The 20,558-nt window shown below is 43.9% G+C and overlaps 1 protein-coding gene across 1 annotated transcript in view; it reads left to right on the top strand.

Annotated features, from left to right (window-relative positions):
* Window positions 1-20,271, top strand: part of Bicral (BICRA like chromatin remodeling complex associated protein) — a 67,020-nt gene extending 46,749 nt beyond the window's left edge. The window contains exons 6-12 of the mRNA XM_020157259.2: window positions 6,650-6,755; window positions 7,556-7,656; window positions 8,851-8,912; window positions 9,425-9,570; window positions 11,237-11,331; window positions 12,324-12,426; window positions 16,507-20,271. Coding sequence (XP_020012848.1) covers window positions 6,650-6,755; window positions 7,556-7,656; window positions 8,851-8,912; window positions 9,425-9,570; window positions 11,237-11,331; window positions 12,324-12,426; window positions 16,507-17,297 — 1,404 coding nt within the window. The 3' untranslated portion in view covers window positions 17,298-20,271. The remainder of the gene's footprint in view (window positions 1-6,649; window positions 6,756-7,555; window positions 7,657-8,850; window positions 8,913-9,424; window positions 9,571-11,236; window positions 11,332-12,323; window positions 12,427-16,506) is intronic.
* Window positions 20,272-20,558: the final 287 nt, after the last annotated feature.

The following is a 20,558-nucleotide window of genomic DNA, read 5'->3' as shown; positions in this document are numbered from 1 at the left end:
CTCTGCTGAAGGTGTCCAGTGCATGTCTTTTTCTGTCCTGTCTCAGTTCTTTCCTCCTTGGCCCACCCAGAGCCCCTAGAAGAATGAGGCTTCTTTTAGTTTCTCCTTTGCTCTCTCCTCTGCCTGTTTCTCTTGTTGTTGTACTGCCTGCTGATGTGCTAGATGTTTTCTTCTTGGTCCTTTCTCAGCATTTGAGTGCTGCGGCATGCCAATGCCTGGGATAAAACTCCCTGCTATTCCAGGGAGACAGATAAACCAGCAGCCACCATAGAGTTTCACGTGTGCTGGTAGAAGTCACCTAGAGTGCCAGGCTCAGACTAGAAGCTCTACCCAGATGAAATGGCCTAGGACATCAGTAAGACAGTGCTCGGTGTTCAGTAAGACAGTGATTACTGAGCTAAGACCTTCTAAAGGGAAGAAGAGTCACCCAGACAGAGGGTCTGGGTAGAGAATTTTCTAGGAAGTAGAAGACACAAGTGCAAAGGCTAGGAGGATAGACACCATGGTACTGCAGGGGACGAGGGTGGAGGTTGGGGAGGAAAGCAAGTTCTGGTGAAGTGAGCAAGATGTTGGTTGGGAAGGGTGAACAGTGGCCAAATCATACCAGTCTTGTATGTCGTGGTAAGAGCCAGTGTCATAACTTACATGTGAAGTAGTGAAGACCCACACTAGCCTAGTGGCAGTAGACATGCTGAGAAGTGAATGAACTTGAGACAATTAAGTGAGATAGAACTTGTGATTGGTCAGCCATAATGGAGGAATAAAGATGGCACACAGGATCTCAACTTCACTGAGTTAGAGAAATGGGAAGCTATTGTAGAGTTGAGTTGAGTTTAGGATGGTTGTCAAGGTCTGAGGTATCTGAAGGAACCAAGATGGATGACAAGCAGCTGTACACAGGAAAGCTTAAGAACCAAATGGCTCAGTAGACATATAAGTTGTAATGGAAACCATGGGAAATGGACCAGTGTGTCTAGAGAAGCAAAGTCAACCAGAAGAGAACTCAGAGCAGGTCAGCATTTATAGGAGGGACACCCAGAGGAGCCCACAGTGAGAGCGAAAAAAAGTGACAGCAGCAAGGCCCCACCCCTTGGAAACTAAGGACAAAGCATGTTGCAGCCCTGGAGACAAGGTCACATATAGAGTGCCACTGGGAAGTGGGTGGAGGGAAGGCCTGGGACCTTTCTGATAGACTTAGCAAGGGGGAGGCTGCTGTGTCTTTGCTAAGACTTGTTTCCATGGAATGATAGAGCAGAAGCCTGATCGCAGTGACTGAAGAGAGAGCGGGAGGAGTGGGAAGGGGCACAGCCAGCCTTCGGAGAAACAGGTGCCTGGCAAGGCAGAAGCACCGAGGAGGTGTGAGGTCAAGGGAATTTGCTTTTAATGGCAAAGACTTGAGGTTTATTCAGAGCTGATGAGAAGGCAGAGAACATGTGTTCTAGGGCCTTGACAAGATTCTCTGTAGCCCTAGAGAAAAGAAAAGAAAAAAAAAGATTCTCTATGGCCCAAAGGAGGCACGATGAAAGAAGGCGCACTTGATCATGGTGTATATTCTTTTTATGGAACACTGGACTGACTTGCTAATAATATTCCACTGAGGAGCTGTGCGTCTGTATTGGTGGTAAGATACTGTCTGCAGTTGCCTGGTTTTGTGATGTCTTGATCCGGTTGAGCATATGGGTGATGCCCGCCTCATAGAATGAGTTAGGAGGTTTTCCTTCTGCTTCTGTCTTCCAGAGAGATTATAAAGAATTGATAGGATTTCTTCCTTAAATATGTATAGAATTCACCTATCAAGCCCTCTGAGCCTGGTGCGTTTAGTTTTGAAAGATTATTGATTATTGAATCTTACTGATTTCAGTGGTACTGGGATTTGAACTCAGAGCCTACACCTTGAGCCATGCCACCAGCCCTTTTTTGTGATGGATTTTTTTTTTTCCAGATAGGGTCTCTCAAACTATTTGCCCAGGCTGGCTTTGAACTGAGATCTTCTTGATCTCTACCTCCTGAGGAGCCAGGATTACAGGTGTGAGCCACTGGTACCTGGCCTGATCACCTCTTCAAGGTTCTACTTCTCAACACTGTTGCATTGGGGATTAGGTTTCCAACAGGTGAATACTGGGATCTGGAATCCATTGTTCCCCTTCTTCCCATAACAGGCTAGAGAAAGCTGAAGTTGGTTATTTCTCTTTCCCCAAGTAGGCGGGGTAAGCTCTGAAGTAACCCAGAAGATTAGCTTCTGGTAAAATAGTTTCTCCTGGGGTAGGCCTTGCTAAGAACGGAATGCTCTGGTGTTTCAGAATAGTTCCTTATTCCTCCTGGTGCAGGAAGCATGAGATTTTTCTCTGAATTTTATCATGGGGACCTGGTAGGATTCCTAGAGCAGAAACTCAAAAGAAGTGTAAGGTCACTTGAGACTAGGTGTAAGAGGGAAAACTGAAAGAAGTGTGAGGTCACTTGGGACTAGGTGTCCCCAGAATTCTCTCTCAGGCAGATGGCAGTGAGCCTCCCTGATAATGCCTCGTCAGTTACAGTTCAGTTTCCTCCCCACAACCCCCTCAGGTTTTTAATCTGGTGGGTCAGCGTCTCTGTCTCTGTATCCCCTCTCTGTTGCTCTAATTGTCAGGCATTGGTTTGCCCTGAGACCCTGGATCTAAGGAGAACTCTTGATTTTTCTGTTTTTCATTGTTAGAATAAAGACTTCCTCATACATTGGACCAGAATCCTGGAGTTCTTGATGCATTTTCCATCCTTGCTAGCCTCCACCCCATTTTTGTGGCAGTGGAGCAGTTATCAGAAGAGAATTGACTGGGCAGACCCTAAATGGTCTGCTTCATTCATGAAATGCTTCTTTCATGAATATCATCTTGCTAACATGTAATTGTCTTCTCGCAAATTGTACTACTGACGGGGAAATGACACATGAAGTCTAGAGTTCCTTGAGATTTTTCATTCCATCCATATGATGTCAAAATAATTCATGAACCTAAAGAGTTAGATTTGTCCATTGACAGTAGAATTCTTGGAGCCAAATTCTCAACAAAATACAGATGGTCCCCACATAACGATGGTTCTACTTAATGAATCTTTTACTTTACGATGAGCTTATCACTGAGTATCAGTGTCCTTAACTTACACTTATATTTGTGAAGAAAATGTATTTCAAGAGCAGGTGTTCTCTAAAAGTTCCATAAAACAAGATAATGATTAATTCTGTTGCTGGAAAAGCTGATCAACTGGGGTGACCTAAAGGTGGGGGGAATGGGAGGGAGAGTGGGGCACTGGGAAGAGGAAGAAACCAATATGGCATACCTCAGTGGAATTCATTCACTTACTTTTTTCACTTATTTTCTTTAACAACTATTAGCTGTGTGCTTACTGTGGTGCCACGACCTGTTCCCATGCTGGGTGGCATTGAACCAGATAGACCACAGTTCTGTCCTCAAAATGAGAGGACCCAGCCAGTGTCTGTGACTCACGCCTATAACCCTAGCTGCTTGGGAGGCTGAGATCAGGAGGATCAAGGTTTGAGGCCAGCCGGGGCAAATAGTTCACACGACCTGATCTCCTAAATAACCAGATCAAAAAATAAATAACCAGAACGAGCAGCAGAACACCTGCTTTGCTAGTTCAAACCCTAGTCCCACAGAGAGAGAGAGAGAGAGAGAGAACACCAAGAGGGCACTTCTGCACATGCTGTAGCCCCTGCCACAGAGCCTTCTCAACCTACAGAGGATCCCAATGTGGGGACCAGACCAAGTTCCCCAGTAGGTGATTACTGCCCCGTGGGCCTGCCCACACCACCCATCCTCTGCCTGGCAGTGTGACAATCAGAGCGAGTATTCTAGTCCCAAGGAAAGGATGCAGTCTAGCCTACCCACCAATATTAGTGAATTGCCCATGCAAGCAGCCCAGGTGACTCTAAAACATGGATCCCACAGCAAACTCACAGAGGAGCCACTGGGCTTTACAGATGACAGTTCCGTCTAAAGTAGCCTACCAGGATGGCAAATTTCCATGCTTTGGCATGAAATTGTTCTCCTTTTGTTTACTTTTAATCTTATATGAGACATAGTACACTTAGAAAAACTGCATAAAACACGAAGGCCTCGTTAATGAATTATAAAGCAAATACCTGTGGAGATGCCACTTCGCTTAAGAAAGAGAGTATGACAGTGCTTCTCAGTCTCAGCCCCTCCCCTGGCTCTTACAGAGTCTTCATCCTTGTTTACAGATTCACTGCATTTTGTTGCATTTGTTTGGTTGATAGCCAGGAGTCTTCTAGGTCTTGTTTGATAAATAACATTGGAGAGGAAACTGGCTAATGCCATTTTTATCAAAAAAACATCTGCTCTAAAGCCCTAAAGATGACTTTGTTCTGTTCATATGAACCAGCAATAGTAAAAAACAGTTCCAAAGTTTTTGTGTACAGCCAACACTGCTATAAGGTCTTTGATCATTTGAGCTTATCAATGTGATTCTTCTACTTGGCTCTTGATCTCACATTCTGAGTCCCACCTGGTATGCAGCCTTGCCCCCTGCTTCCACCTGGCTGGGTATTGGATGGCCCTCAGCATCCGTCCGCTGGACATATTGCTGGGGAGGGTCTGTGGTCACTGCTTGCCCTGGGCCCCACAGCTTCCCTGTAGGAGAGGGTGTGGGCATCCCTTCCAGGTGAGAAGTGCTGTAACAACTGGGAGATTTTTACATTGACCTTTCCCCTGGTCATTTTCTTCCTAAGAACGTGTTGCCTGTCTACCTAGGACAGTGTAGGTTTGCCTTTCCCTGCTAGCGAAAGCATGAAAAAAGTGACCATTCCCAACTCTATATTGACTTCCCCCAGTGTTGCTTGGGAATGTCAGATTCCCTTCCATCTTTATATTAAAAAGATAACTAGAGCCAGTGCAAAGCCCTGAGTTCAAACCCCAGTACCGCCAAAAAAGAGAGAACTAAATAGATACCTAATTGTTCAGAATAGAAATGTTACATGAGTTAGCTTGCCAGTGATCAGGCATTGCCAAGGTCCATGCGAGCACTCACACCTGAATGCAGAGTGAGAACGTTTTGCTTTGTTGCTTCTGCCACCGTCGTAGTTTAAGTCCCCTGTGGGGATGGTTAGCTGCGTTCTAAGTGCACTGGTAAAATATGTAATGGGGACTGAAGAACAGACTGAAAGTTTACTGCACTGTGAAGTGGTAATGGCAGAGAGGAGTAAAGATTGAGTATAAGTTAAAAGCCCTTATTGTACTTAAAAAAGCATATGTAACTAATCTGTAGTGGCAGAAAATCAATCAGAGTTTGCCCAAAGTCATGGTAAGCGCTGAAGATTAACTGAATGATATGAGGTAGCTTCTCACATAATGAAGAAAAACTTCCTACTTTCATTTTGGTGATAGTTTTATATATGTGTGTGAATATATTTGTACATTTATCAAAATTTGTCAAACTGTACACTCAAAGTAGGTGGGTTTTATTAAACCTCAAAAATCTGCTTAAAAACTAAAGCAGAAGATTAGAGAATGGGAACAAAGCAAAACAGAAGATTAGATAACAGAATTAAAAACAGCAACACAAAATGCATTATGTTCAGGGCGCCTGTAAGCTTTGTTGCTTGGGAGGCAGAGATCAGGAAAATCACAGTTCAAGGCCAGCCTGGGAAAAATGTTTGAGAGACCCTATCTCAAAAATACCCAACACAAAAAAAGGGCTGGTGGAGTGGCTCAAGTGGTAGAGCACGACCTAGCAAGCATGAGTCCCTGAGTTCAAACCCCAGTACAACCAAAAAAAACAAGAGGGCTGGGTATAGAGATACAGATTGGTGACAGAGTACCTGCCAAGCATGTGTGAAGACCTGGGTTTGATCCTTTTTTATTTTTATTTTTATTTTATTCATATGTGCATACAATGTTTGGGTCATTTCTCCCCCCCTTCCCCCTGCCCCCTCCCTTACCCCCTGGGTTTGATCCTTGTGCCACACAAAAAAGAATGCATTGTAGTGAGAACAGATTTGTTTTTTTCAAGAGCTAAGAGAAATTTGTTCTTAAGTATCATCTAGTTCGTCTTCCTTGTTTATCGTAAAGAAGCCACACAGCAGTTTAAACATTGGATTACTTTTTTCTTTTTATGTTTTGCTCAGGCTAATATGATTACTTCTCACCTGGAGTTGAAATGACACAAACTAGGGACACCCCAGAAGGCAATGATGAAATATCCTTTACACCTTCTACACAGCAAGACAATGTGTATTGGCAATTAATTTGGGATGGGCCCAAGGCTCTGACAGACCCCACATAGGAACTGCAGGTCAGAATCATAATGCTAGCAGGTGCAACATAAATTTGCTGGGGACAGAAACTGAATTCCAGCAACAGCACCACATCCAGTAGTCCCAGGCGCAAGAATACATCTGGTGTCAACTCGGCATCTCTACCGAATGGCGCTGAGGAAATTCAGATTGTAGAGGGTGTATTTTGCAAAATTCTCCCACTGTGATAAAAGAATAATGTTTTTAAAGTTTTATTTTGTTTTGTAATCCAACCTGAAAGTGATGCCAGCTAGGCATTAAGAGGCCTGGTTGGCATTTTTAAGCAATCTATTAAAGTTTTTAATAATGAAATTAATTTTTCCCTCTTGGTTATGTGTTCCACAGGCTCAGAAAAAATGTTTGAATCAGACCTCCCCCGTATCCACTTCCAAGAGCGCAGATTGCCTGAGGCAAGCACAGATCCCCGGGCTCCTGAGCACAGCACTGCCAGGTCAGGAGCCTTTGTAGAAGCTTGCTGCATTGTGTCCCTGTTCCCCCAAACCAGTGTACACTCTTCTTGCCTCTTTCATTCTTCATGAAATCTTTCTGACTGGATCTCACCTCCTCTCTGACCATTCCTTTTATCTGTATCCTTCCCACCTAAATACTATACCATGTTGCATCACCTCCAAAATGCCATGGGTTGTATATCACTAAAGAAGGAAAAAAAAGCACTTTAATTGCATTATGAAACACACTAAATTATGTAAAAAAAAAAATGCACTGCTTAGAAACAGTGAAATCTGGTATTCCGTGGTGTCCATGACTTTCTAATTATCCTCGTGTTGATTTATATAAGTGTATTTAGAGTCCTTCTTCATGAAACTGAAACACCATGGGTCATATCCAATTTTTAAGGCTATAAACACCCACACTACTGAGTTAATACTAAAAAAAGAGGGAAGTTTGAGCATTCCTAGTCAGTGCCTCCTTTGCACCTCTTAAGTAGTGTTTTGGAGTTCTGATGTGGCGACAGACTATAAGAAGACTAGATAATTTGAAACTGTAGCACTTACAGCTTCTATTAACCATTTATCGAGTGAGTTCTCTATATTTAATACCTGTCAGACCCTCACCTCTGCCTCTAGCGCTTATAGATGAATGCATTCTCCTGCTGCCTTCCTCACAGCAGGCACCCCCTTAAGAAACCCCTTCCAGAAGATTAGCTCAGCCATCTACACTGGGCACAGGGGTGCAGTGACTTGCGTCAATGTTTGTGTTGAACGTAGCCTTCTGTATTCATTCTAACAGGGCAGGATTCTGGAAGTAAAGTTATGCCAGTGTCCTTAGGAGCTGCCCAGCCGCAACAGGAGAAAGCAATTGGATCATCCCCTGGCCAGCCAGCTGTGCAGGTAGAAAACTGTCTGCATAGCCCTTTCATGATTAACATACTTACATGAGCATGTGGTCATGCCAGCTGCTTGTCACTTCTGTACAGCGTCATGTGCACAGCCAGCAGGCCCTGTGCGCCTACAACTGTGTCGTCACCAAAGACCTTCCTGGTGGGCCAGGCCTGATCGTGTTTCTGTTTCTACGATGAATGTGTCTAGTCTATTCTGACACATTCTGGATTAATTTAAACCAGCAGGGGTTGGTGTAGCTCTGTGGTAGAGCACTTGCCTAGCATGTGTGAGGCCCTGGATTTGATCGCCAGCACTGCAGAAAAGAAAAAAGACACATACTCACACACTCATCATCATATGAAAAGTGGATCGATCTTTGGTGATGCGGGAGATTTTTCCTTCTCCGTAGTAAGTCAGGAGTGTAAGAAGTAAGCAGTCCCAATAGTCTTTTGACCCAACTTTGGCTTTTATATCTCAAGATACTTGAGATATAAACCACTAGTCTAAAAAAGGAAGTAGATGTTTTTGTATTTTTACTTAGAAGAAACTTCCCAATTAACAGCTAAATGAAACTTGCTACAGTATGAGCCTGCCCAGCATACCCGGTGAAGGGTATGTTCAGGTTCTGACTTAAGGCACACTTGGTTCCTTAAATGATAGAAGAAATGCCCGTCAGACCACACGCCTTAGCTGTATGTCACAGGAGCTCCAAACGTACTCACATTAAGAAAATGGTGTTCATGGAGTTGGGCCAGAACCCACAAACATAGTTCTTTAATAAGATGATGCTTTTATAGAGGGAGATAAGGATCCAAACTTTCAAGTACAAAACTGAGCCAGGTGTGGTGGTACATACCTGTAGTCCCAGCTACTCAGGAGACTGAGGCCAGAGGATCACTTGGACCCAAGAGCTGGAGAATAATCTAGACAACATAGTGAGACCCTGTGCCTAAAATTTTTTAAAAAGTACAAACTAAGTCCTTCTAAGAGACTGATAGTACAGCTTTCTGTGATCTTAACTCAGCACACCTTTGCTATCTGGATCTACCATGCTTGCTTGTTTATTTTGTTTTTTAGCACATTCTAGAATATGCTATTGATAGGTAGTTAAAAACATTTGAAACATAATGACTTTTATGTGTGGCTGCATTCTGCTTCTTTTTCCTACCAAGGGGAGTAATGAGAGGTATGTTTTGTGTTTAGGTGGACAGTCATTCAGGAGGACAAAAAAGGCCTGCTGCCAAACAGCTGACTAAAGGAGCTTTGTGAGTTACCTTTGCAACTGCAAATTACTTTTAGCCTTGCCCTAGGTCCCTAACCTTCAATAAGTACACTGCAAAGTCAGGTTGTAGTAATGAGCTTACTAGCCTCTCAGAAATGTACTTTATTTTCCTGAAGACCTATAAGCATATCAGATATGGCTTGAGCCTACTGTTTGCTCTTTTGCTCTCAGGAGAGTAATCTTTGTCTCTTTAGAGGCAGAGTCTCTCAGAAGAAGCTGGCTGATAAGCTCCTGGGTTTAGAAGAGCAACGTTAGCATAAGCAGTGTTGGCCAGTGGTCAGCCCTTGCACCATCATACACCATTGGTTGGTGGAAACTGCTTTTGAGGTCAGGGTGACGGTGGTAATATGCAAATGTAACACTGAAAGACAAACAAAACTCCTGTGAATAGGACATTCCTGTTTGCCTTATTTTCTTTGCACGCTAATAAACATCATGATTAGATCTGACTTCCTTGAATGATTCTGTACTGACGCTGGCATTTCTCTTTTAAAGCATCCTCCAGCAGTTACACAGGGACCAAGCCCACGCTGTGACACCTGACAAAAGCCAGTTCCGATCACTAAGTGATGCGGTGCAAAGATTGCTGTCCTACCACGTGTGCCAGGGCTCCATGCCCACGGAGGAAGACTTGAGGAAAGGTAAATAGGCTGCACCTACAGTGCACTCGGACACTCACAAAGTGCCCCCAGGCCGCCCACAGGACGAGAGTGTATTGCACTCATGAACTGGTAGACATGTTCTCGTTTTTTGTCACAAACCTAACTTGTTCCCAATCCATGCCTAGGGTTATAACTTGTTCTCAATATTCTATGAAGGGGCTCCTCAAATGTCATAGTAACTTGTTGACACATTGGAGCTGGGGGCACGGCTCAAGTAGTAGCACGCCAACCAAGCAGGCACAAGGCCCTGAGTTCAAACTCCAGTACTGCCAAATAAAAAACACACTGGGGGGCAGTGAGTGGAAAGCATTGACTGCAGATGGGCTAGCTTGTAGCTTCATCCTTCCCTCAGCTGTTCTACCACTCCTAGTAACTAAGTGGCTACTTTATCCCCAAAAGCATTCCCTGAAGTTCCAAAGTGAGTCTAGGACAGGGTATTAGCTGAATTTCAAGAAACTGACTTAAAGGTTAGGCATCAGAGCCCCTTCTCCCAACTCAGAGCTCTGCCCATTCTGCTGCCTGGCCCTGCTGCCACTTCCAGTTGTGCAGCTCAGTTCCATTCTTGTCCTGCCACCAGTCTTGTTTCTCCTGGCAGGATCTTTGACCTCCGAGTATAGTGGTGTCATCAGTCCACTGTGGGCCTCCCTGGGAGGACCCAGGATGGGGACAAGATCCAGCATTAAACAGAGATAGGAAGATGCTAAAAAGAGCAAATTAGAAAATGGGATGTATTGCTGGCCACCAGTGGTTCACACCTGTAACCAGAGGGGCAGAGGTCAGGAAGATTGAGATTTGAGACCAACCCAGCCAAATAGTTCATGAGATTCTATCTTGAAAAATACCCGTTACAAAAAAGGGCTATCGAAGTGGTTCAAGTGATAGAGCACCTGCCTAGCAAGCATGAAGCTCTGAGTTCAAACTGTAGTACCACCAAGAAAAAGAAAGATAGAAAATGTGAAGTCAGAGACTGAAAGACAAAGGAAAGAGCTGCAGACCATGACCTGAAAGGCATCCTGGACTAGTTTACATTAAACTGGTCTGCCCAACCCAGACAGTTGTTTGAACTTTTTCATGCTGTTGGAAAGGTATAGAGGCTTAGATCCTCTAACTGGCAGACCGTCCTCTGTTCATTGGTCTCTTCCACGGATTCATTTTATAGGTGATATTCAAAAGTAGTATGCTGTTGGTTTCCTAATTAAACTTGAAATACGCTGTGTTAGAGTAAGGTTCCATGGCCATATGCAAGGAGACCATGACGGGACGCTGTACAGAAGCTTGAAACTTAACCAAGGAGAAGGTCGCCACTCATGAGCCATGTTAGAATAACGGAAAAGTGGTTCATTTTAGTCTGCGCGCGTGCGTGCGTGCGTGCTTGCGTGCGTGTTGCTAGGGACCAAACCCTGGGCCTGATGCATCTGAGGCAGGTACTCTACCGCTGAGCTACACTCCCAGCCCTTTGTTTGGTTTTGGTTTTCAATATGTAGCCCACACTGGCCTCAAATTCACAATTCTCTTACCTTAGCCTCCCTAGTACTGGGATTACACGTGTGTACCACCACGCCTGACTCATTTCAGTCTTAAGAAATAAAAGACCTGGTCAGAAATTTAAACTTTCTTACTGTTCTCTCTCTCTCTCTTTTTAAAGTGGACAATGAATTTGAAACAGTTGCCACTCAGCTCCTAAAAAGGACCCAAGCTATGCTAAACAAGTACCGATGCCTGCTCCTAGAAGACGCCATGGTAAAGTTGTCCTCCCCGGGACATTGCTTTACTACTCCTCAGCCACACCTACTGAGTCAGATGTTCAAGGAATGGCATTGTCAGAACATAGTTTAAAGAGCACCAATATTTAAGGTTGTAGAAAAACTTACTGCTACTACAAATGACAGCAATGACACTTGGTGGATCCCAACCAGCACTGTTTTCTTGTTGAACAAATCAGGGATCGGTATGTTATGTGAAGTAAGCCAGGCACAGAAAGAAAAGTACCACGTAGTCTCACTCATGTGCCATCTAAAACAGTTGATCTCATAGAAGTTGACAGTGGAATGGTGGTTCCCAGAGGCTGGGGAGAAGAAGAGGAGGCAGAAGTGGGGAAGGCTGGTCAGTGGACCCTAAGCTGCACTTAGCTATGAGAGAAGTTCTTCCGGGTGCTGCACAGTAGGGAGACTGTAGATAGCAGTCGTGTACTGTATATCTCAAAAAGATGGAAGAAAGGATTTTGAATGTTTTCAAAGAAGAAATAAATGCTTGAGTTGAGATAACTGTGTTTAACCTGGTTAAACACATGCATGAAGGCATCACATGGTCCCCATTAATGTGTACAATTTTTTTGTATTTATCAATTAAAAAGTGAATTTTAAAAATAAGGATCCAAGTGTGGTGACACACGCTTATTACTAAAATCAGTTTCGAAGAGTGTTTTAAGCTGCCATGCAAATGGAGGAGGCATAAAGTGGCAGTGGGTGGACAGGGGCGACAAAGAAGGAAGGCTCACTTGTCACATGCCCTGAGCTACCTTTTGAATTTTGACCAATATGTAAATTTCTTTTTAAAAAATACATTTTAAAAAAACGTATCCCATGTGACTAGGATAAATGTGACTAGAGGGGACATGACCAGAATCTACACACCAAAGTCTCATTTGTGATTACTTCATTTATTTCAAAGACACACTGAGTTGTTTGCACTTATTAAAAGGATCTGAAATGACTGGCTTCTCTCATTTCCAGCGGATCAATCCCTCTGCTGAGATGGTCATGATTGACCGAATGTTCAACCAGGAGGAAAGAGCTTCCCTGTCCCGAGACAAGCGGCTGGCGCTCGTAGACCCTGGTAAGAAACATCAGCATGCAAATGAGGGAGAGCCACTGTCATAGTTAGGGACCAAGGAGCCTTGAGGAAGTCTGTATGAACTGACCCTGGCTGAGTCCAGAAGGTGGAACATTAAGTCTAGAGAGAGAAAATCTCAGACTTGAGAGCAGTGTATGAATGTTCTGAGAACTACTCTCCAAAGTGGAATTTTAGGGATTGGGGATTTAGCTTAGTGAAAGAGCATTTGCCTGGCAAGTGCAAGGGCCTAACTTCAGTCCCCAGCACCAGAAAATTAAATAAAAATCAAAAAACAAACTGAAATTTTACATTCAGTTAAGTGATTCTTTTTCCCCATTGTAAATTTCAAATTCTGGTCACGTAGTAGAGTGCCTGCCTAGCAAGCATGAGGTCCTGAGTTCAAATCCCAGCACCACCAAAAAAACCAATTAAACCTCAACATGTTATTGAAGGTTCTTGCCATTGCAGGTCACGGTTAGGAGGAAAACACCAGTTACACACAGCCGCCCCCAGCCCCAGCCAATAGATTGGAGCACTACATTGAAGTCCTTTTCCTTCCTCCCAGTGATTTCCTGCCCACTGCATGTATTTTAGATTTGTCTCATATTCTGCCTTTTATTTAATTTTTTTACTTTTATTTATTTATTTTGTTTCTTTCTGTTCTTTCTTTTTGCGGTGCTGGGGTTTGAACTCTGGGCTTTGTGTTTGCTGGGCAGGTGCTCTGCCACTTGAGCCGCATTCTGAGGACTTTCTGCATGGAGACTCACATTATGCCCAGGCCACACTGGACCATGATCTTCTTATTTGTGCTTTCTGCTATACCTGGGATGACAGCTGTGCAAAACCTTGCCCAGACATTGGTTGAGATGAGAGTCTCTCAAACTTTTTGCTGGGGCTGGCCTTGAATCATGATCCTTTTGAGCTCAGCTTCCAGATTAGCTAGGATTACAGAAATGCACCTCAGTTTTTTCTTCCTTTTATCTTTGATGGTGCTGGAGTTTGAGCTTATGGCCTCACACTTGCTATGCAGGTGCTCTACCACTTAAGCCATGCCCCCAGCCCATATTTTGCCTTTTAAAAATGAATTCACAAGCTACGTGTGGTGGTTCATGCCTGTAATCCTAGCTACTTGGGAATCTGAGATCAAGAGAATCACGGTTCGAGTCCAGTTTAGACAAAAAGTTTGCAAGACCTCATCTCAACCAATAGCTGGGCATGCTAGCATGCATATGTCATCCTAGCGACTGCAGGAGATGTAAAATAAGAGAATCACAGTCCAGACAAAAAAGTGAGACTCTGTCTCAAAAATAACCAGAGCGAAAGGGCTGGAGGCTCAAGAGGTAGAGTGCCATCCTATCAAGTGTGAAAACCTGAGTTCAGACTCCAGTACCACCAAAAAGAAAGAAAGAAAGGTAGATAGATAAATAGACAGACAGACAGATAATAAAAATGAGTTTGGGAACCAGGTATGGTAGCACGCACCTATAACCCTAACATTTGAGAGGCTGAGGCAGGAGGATCACGAGTTCAAGACTATATAGTGAGACACTGTCTCAAAATAAAAACAACAGGAGCAAAAAAAAAAATTTATACATATATATATGAATCTGGCCTTGGTGTACAGCTCAGTGGTACTGCCCATGGTTGAAAGCCCTGGGTCAGGAGTCTCTTGACTTTATTTAGCCTCTACACTTTTGTTTTGTTTTTGAGACAGGGTCTCCCTGTGTTGCCCAGGCCGGTCTCAAATTCATGCAATGAAGTGATCCTCCTAGTGCCAGCTAAAATTTTTTAAATCAAATAACACCATAGTAGTTCATGGAGTATAAATTTTACCTATATACCATCTATAAAAGAAATATTTTCATTTCTGTGATTTTCTTCCAGTTCTGGTTCCTATTTGTATACATAATTTATATATAGTTATAATCACAGATCAAATGTCAGATATGATCTTTGTATTCTAATTCTCTTTTAGTTGACACATTTGAAGTTTTTATAGCATTGCTATAATCTTTAAAATAATATTTAATGCATCTGATGCATTAGCTTGATGATTTAGCTAATCCATTCTCCTGCTATTAGACTGTTTTTTCCTATGGCTTTATTCTCCTCCTTTTATTGTCTTTTCTGATACTCAAATTAAGGTTCTGTGTTGGGTTTGATATGTCTCAATGTTAGAAGTGCCGTTCCCAAGTGGTGATCAAAGAAACACTCAGCAAGGCAAAAAGAAAAGTTTCACTTTGCAGAAGGGTGCAAACACAGACCATGGTCTGATAGGCAGAACACACTGAGCAGGGAATCAACTCAGTTTTCATCTCTCTGCCCCTCACCCTGATGGATGGGTTTGGATTCACAATCTTCCAGATTGGCTAGCTATTGTTTGGGGTAAGGGCAAGGTTTTCCAATGCAGTGACATTTTTACAGCTCAGTGAAAAAGTGTTTTCTCAAGGTCCCCTGCAGAGAGGGGAAGGGGGCTGACATTTTACTCATTAAGCAGTTTGAGATTAGGGCATCTAGTGGTAAATAGCTCTTTGTTTGACCTTGTAGGGTCAAGCAATGTTTCACAAAGAATGAATGCAGCAAATCGGGGAGGGTAGCTAGCATTTACACATTAACTCCTTTGACAGAAAAGACCTAATTTTAGTTGATTCTCACACTCAAGAAGTTTACAACTAGGGCTGGTGGAATGGCTCAAGTAATAGAGTGCCTGCCTACCAAGCAGGAGGTCCTGAGTTCAACCCCTAGTACGGGGGCCAAAAAAAAAAAGAAGAAGCTTAACAACTAGAATATATGGTCCTTACTCTCACTAATAGACAATTCTGAGGAAATGTGTGCACCTAGTGAGGGCCTCAATCTCCCATTGCCTTTTGCTGAATTGCCTTGGGCATAAACCCTGCCACGTTGTCACTGCCCGGTCATGAGTACCACATGAGCAGGGACTGTGCTCCATTCTGTCTGTGCCCGCACAGCAAGGTCTGGTAGGTGGAGTCACCTTTTATGCTTCAAGCTAGCCCTCACATTTGGGAATTTGGTGAGCAAATGCCTGTTCTAATCATCCTCTTTGGTGGTTTTGTATGTCTCAGTGCCCCACTTCACTTTCATTACTTGTGCCTGCATAACAGCAGTGTCCTTACCTCCAGCTGCATCCTTTATATCCAAAATCCTCATGGACACTTCTCTTGTCAGTGCTGGTTCACACAGTTCCTTCAGACACCACAGCCCGGTGTGTGGTGCCCATTAATTTTGTGATCTGGGCAAAGTGATGATCCATCACACATTTCTAGAGGGACTAAAATGTCATCACCCAGAGACAAATCGCTGTGTTCATCCCCCTTCATCATAAAGCCCTATCCCAAGGAGGGTCTTGTGCTCTGAGGCAGAAACTAGGCTGATACCAGCACCTAACTTCTGTTTTTAGCTGTTTCAAAGCAGTCATTAGCAAAAACTAATTTAAAATAACACTAAGGCTGGGTGCTGGTGACCCATGCCTGTAATCCTAGCTACTCAGGAGGCAGAGATCAGGGGGATCACAGTTCAAAGCCAGCCTGGGCAAATAGTTCGAGAGACCCTACCTCAAAAATACCCAACACAAAAAAAGGGCTGGTGGAGTGGCTCAAGTGGTAGAGTGCCTGCCTGGCAAGTGTGAGGCCCTGAGATTAAGCCCAATACCACCAAAATACATAAACAAATAAAATAACACTAAGAGAAATGCCGGGGGTGTGGCTCACTGGGAGGACGCATGCTCAGCAGGCACAAGGCCTTGGACGTGATCCCAGCACTGCAAAAAACAAAAAATAAAAATAAATAAATAATAATTCTGACACTAAGCAATGAGAACTAAGTAGAGCTCTGTGCCCATGAGGCTCCCCCAGTGGTCATCTAACAGCTGTGTTTTCCAAGATGTTAGGAAGCAGTGGCCCCAGAGTTTTGGTTACTCTGCCAGGATATGACCGGGCTAGGTGCGGAGGGTGGGCCTGGATGGGTGGAAGGGGCAGGCTTGCCCTCAGCACCTCACCAGCTAGAGTCTGTTGCACAGCTCTTACCCTGGCTCACTCATTCCTGACCTTTCCCTTCCATTTCCAGAGGGCTTTCAAAAGGCCGATTTCTGCTGTTCCCTGAAGCTTGACTCAGCGGCTCATGACGCACAGTTTGGCAGGAGTGACCAGCATGGCAGTAAAACAACCAGCTCTCTACATCTGGCAGCCAAGGCCCAAAGCAGAGACCGAGCCAAACCAGGCCTGGCAGAACCAACGAATCATGACCAATTTCATCCAGTGCCTAATCACATCGTGGTCTCTGCAGAGGGAAACATTTCTAAAAAGACAGAATGCCTCGGCAGAGCACTGAAATTTGACAAAGCGGGCTTAGCTCAGTACCGGGGTGCATCTGAAGAGAAGGGCAGTCGGAGAGACCCCATGAAGGCTAACGAGTGCTCCCCTGGCCCCGAGGGGCACCGCAAAACCTTGTCCAGACCAGATCATGGTACTGAGAGCAAGCTTTCCAGCATCCTGGTAGATTCTCACTTGGAGATGACGTGTAACAATTCCTTCCAGGACAAAACTCGGAGGAATTCCCCAAAGAATGAAGTTTTACACACAGACATCATGAAAGGATCTGGCGAGCCCCAGCCAGATCTCCAGCTCACCAAGAGTTTAGAAACAACATTTAAGAACATCTTGGAACTCAAGAAGGCTGGGCGGCAGCCCCAGAGTGACCCCGCTGTGAGCGGCTCTGTGGAGTTAGATTTCCCCAACTTCTCTCCGATGGCTTCACAGGAAAACTGCCTGGAAAAGTTCATCCCGGACCACAGTGAAGGCGTTGTAGAAACAGACTCCATTTTAGAAGCAGCTGTAAATAGTATCCTAGAGTGTTAATAGCAGCAGTTCTTCCCCACCCTGACACCCAGCCCGGACAAGTTACATTCTCTCCTGGCAAGAGCAAATGGAAACGGTCTCCTGTCTCCAGCCTGCTTGGTCTTTCATCACAGGTTCCGCTTTCTCATCTAATCCTGTTTGTTTAAGAGCAATACTCGTGGTGGTTACAGGGAGATCCTTTAGTACAGTTACCCTTGGTGGAAAGCAGTCTGATAGGCTCTTCGCATTTCAAGTGTCATGAAAGTGCTTATGGTCTTTTGTTGTTTCTTTGTTTTATTTTTGTAAAACACTGTCACTCAATGTGACCCCAGTACACTTGGCCCTGGGTAAAATTTTGACAATCATAAGTCATTTGAAAAGAACAAACTTATTAAAGAAAATCAAACAGGACTGATAGAAGCTACTTTTTAAAGAGTATCTCACTGCAACTCCAAGTTAGTGGTTAGTTTAGTTTTGTTTTTGTTTTGTTGGGGGAACACCACATAGTCTCTCCCCAGTCAGCCCTCTCTGAGGTAAGTTGCTGGCTTCTCTGCCTGGTGTAAGAAGCCAATAGCACACAGCAGGGCATTTGCAGGCCTTCCCTCCCTGTCAGCCAAGTGCTTTTCTGATGCTCCTGAAGCAAACCCTCCTGCTCAGCACATCCATTTGAATTCATCTAGGGAATGCTCTGTACTTAGTCATAACAGCAAGACTTGAAATAACGTCACCAGGCTAAATAAAGGAAAATGAAAACCAGTCAAGTGGCACAGCGTACAGGGAGGCTGGGACAGAGCCAAGAGGATTATAATATGTATATATGTTACTGTTGAGAAAAACGAGGGTTTTGCATTTTATAATTGGGTATAATCAACATACAATGTATGTTTTTGTTTGTTGCTGGGTTCTGTTTTGTTTAGCCTCTCTGTGTATCCTCTCCCACAAGGAATAGCCAAGCATCAAAAGCACTTTCATTTAAAAACTATGTTATAATTTTTCAGTTTAAACGTGAAGGGGACTTTGGCCTTGATTATGCTTCTTGTCTGAGAACAGCAGTGACCCCTGGCAGCAATCATTACCAAAACACAGACAAACCAAAGGTAACCAGCCAGCCCAGCACTGAAGGAAGGAGCTGAGACCCAGGACTCCCACGTGAGAGCCAAAGGATTTGCCCTGTCACAGTTCATCCTAGTGAACATGACCTCTTGCTTTATTTATTTATATTTCTTTTCAGGGAGCGTTCCCATTTTCCTTTCCTGTATACCTGCCCCAGGTCATCCCATTTCTGTTGCTACCTTCATTCTCAATGTCATGGCAGCCATCGCTGGGAAAGCCATCTTCTTCCCATGGCACCTTTGCATGTGTCTAAGCTGTTGGGATCCAGAGGTCATTTTGATTAGCACATGTGCACACACACTCACTTACTCTACTCGTTTCCCTGGCTATAGAGGTGCACCCACTGGTTCCCACTTTAACGTGTCCTCATGATGGGGATGGCCGGCCCATTGTCATCATGTTGAGCCTCTCTTTTCCACACTGGCCTGCAAAGGAAAGAAAAGCTTCTGATTTTTCAAAAACACAGCAACAAGCCAGGTGTGGTGGCAAACGCCTATAATCCCAGCACTCGGGAGGCTGAGACAGGAGGATCTTGAGTTCAAGGCCAGCCTGGGCTTCATAGCAAGTTCAGGCCAACCTGGACTACATAATGAGACTCTGTCTCAAAAAATAAAAATCACAGCAACAGAAGACCTGTACCCTCCCTGCCTCTCTGACCCACCGCACAAAGAAACCCTGTGAGACAGCCAGTCTTCATGAGAGCAACGTACCTCTCCCCACCCAGGCCTCGGCCAATTGAAACGGGAAAATCTGGGCCATTTTAGGGTTGCCATTTTTCCCTGATTTGTGCCAATATCCAAGTTGTAGGTCTCCCTTCTTCCAGTTACAACACATTAGAAAGCGAGTTGGTGTTTCCGGTTGACACCTTCTGCTTGTGCAGGGTTAAGAGCCTGTCCTGAATCCTGGGATTTTACGGGCTCCTTTCTTCGGGCTCACACCTCCTAATTCAAGTGGTCCCTGGTAGCCTTCCCGTGGGCTGCTAATGAGTTACATTAATTACTACAAATCAGTGGAATTCTAAAGAGACAAGATAAGCCCCATGTATATGTGTCACCTCTTCCTGCCCTCTCCTGCCCCACTACCCCAACCCTAACCTTTCTGTATGCCATCTTACAGGGTTTTTAAGCCCTAACACTTGTCCAGCTGATGGAGAGCCTAACTTACCAAAATGAAACATGTAAATTGTGTCCTTGTATGTAAGTTTACTTTTTCTGGAGGAAGGACCATAGATAATGACAAATGAAGATTACAAAATGTATTTTACTCCTGTGATTAGGTTCCAGCCCATGGCGAAGGGAAGAGAGCTCAGCCCCAGATGCCAGCATTCAGTTGTTCAGGTCATTAGTCAGAGTTAAGTTTTAGAACTACTTGTACTCAGTAACAAAAAAAAAAAATCATTTTCTTTTTTTTTTCCTGTTTGTTGTGGAAAAGTGTGAATTTGTTATTACGCAATTGATTTTCTGTGTCCTTACGTACTGCCTAAAGATAAAGCAAATTTTAAACTGGCAATTACAAACAAGAACTGTTTTAGCTCTGAAGAGTTTAGTAGACTCTGTTAGATTAGGGAGGCCTTGCAGACTGACTTGACTTCGGGAGGGTGCGTCACTTGCTGTCAGTGTGGTGTGGGCTTCATTCGCTTAAATACCTTCATTTGTATAGGATGTCTCACTTGAAATTGCTTTGTATACATTTTGTAAAAATATTTATAAAATGTTTTGTAAAAAAAAAGTATAACAAATTGCAGTTTATTTTGTTATGTTGGATAAATACTGTTAAAAGAAAGCAGCCAGTAACTATATTGTTAACCCATGGTTAGGAAATGTTAGTTGGAGATTACACAATGAAACAACCATTGCAATACAGCCAAAGATTTGGGAAAATGTGCAACTGTGATTGTCTTGATTTTGCAAACAGGAATGGCTACTTTCCCCAGGAGAAAAGGGTAAGTGGTCAGTGAGAATGCTATGTGAATATATTTACCATTACCAAAAAAGTAGCCTTACCAGTGAGGAGTCAGGATTTTAATTGACCAACTTTTCCAAACAGTGACAAATTAAACAAAATTGGTCAGCAAGGAAGTTTGGTTGTGCACATGTCGGGCTTCCGTCCCTACTCCTGTCACATGGATAAGGATGTGCTAAAGAAGAGGAAACGGATAATGTGAACAGT

The sequence above is a fragment of the Castor canadensis genome, chromosome 8 (genome assembly GCF_047511655.1).
Source record: "Castor canadensis chromosome 8, mCasCan1.hap1v2, whole genome shotgun sequence".
In the NCBI taxonomy this organism is placed as follows: domain Eukaryota; kingdom Metazoa; phylum Chordata; class Mammalia; order Rodentia; family Castoridae; genus Castor; species Castor canadensis.
This window is presented reverse-complemented; position numbering and strand designations above follow the sequence as displayed.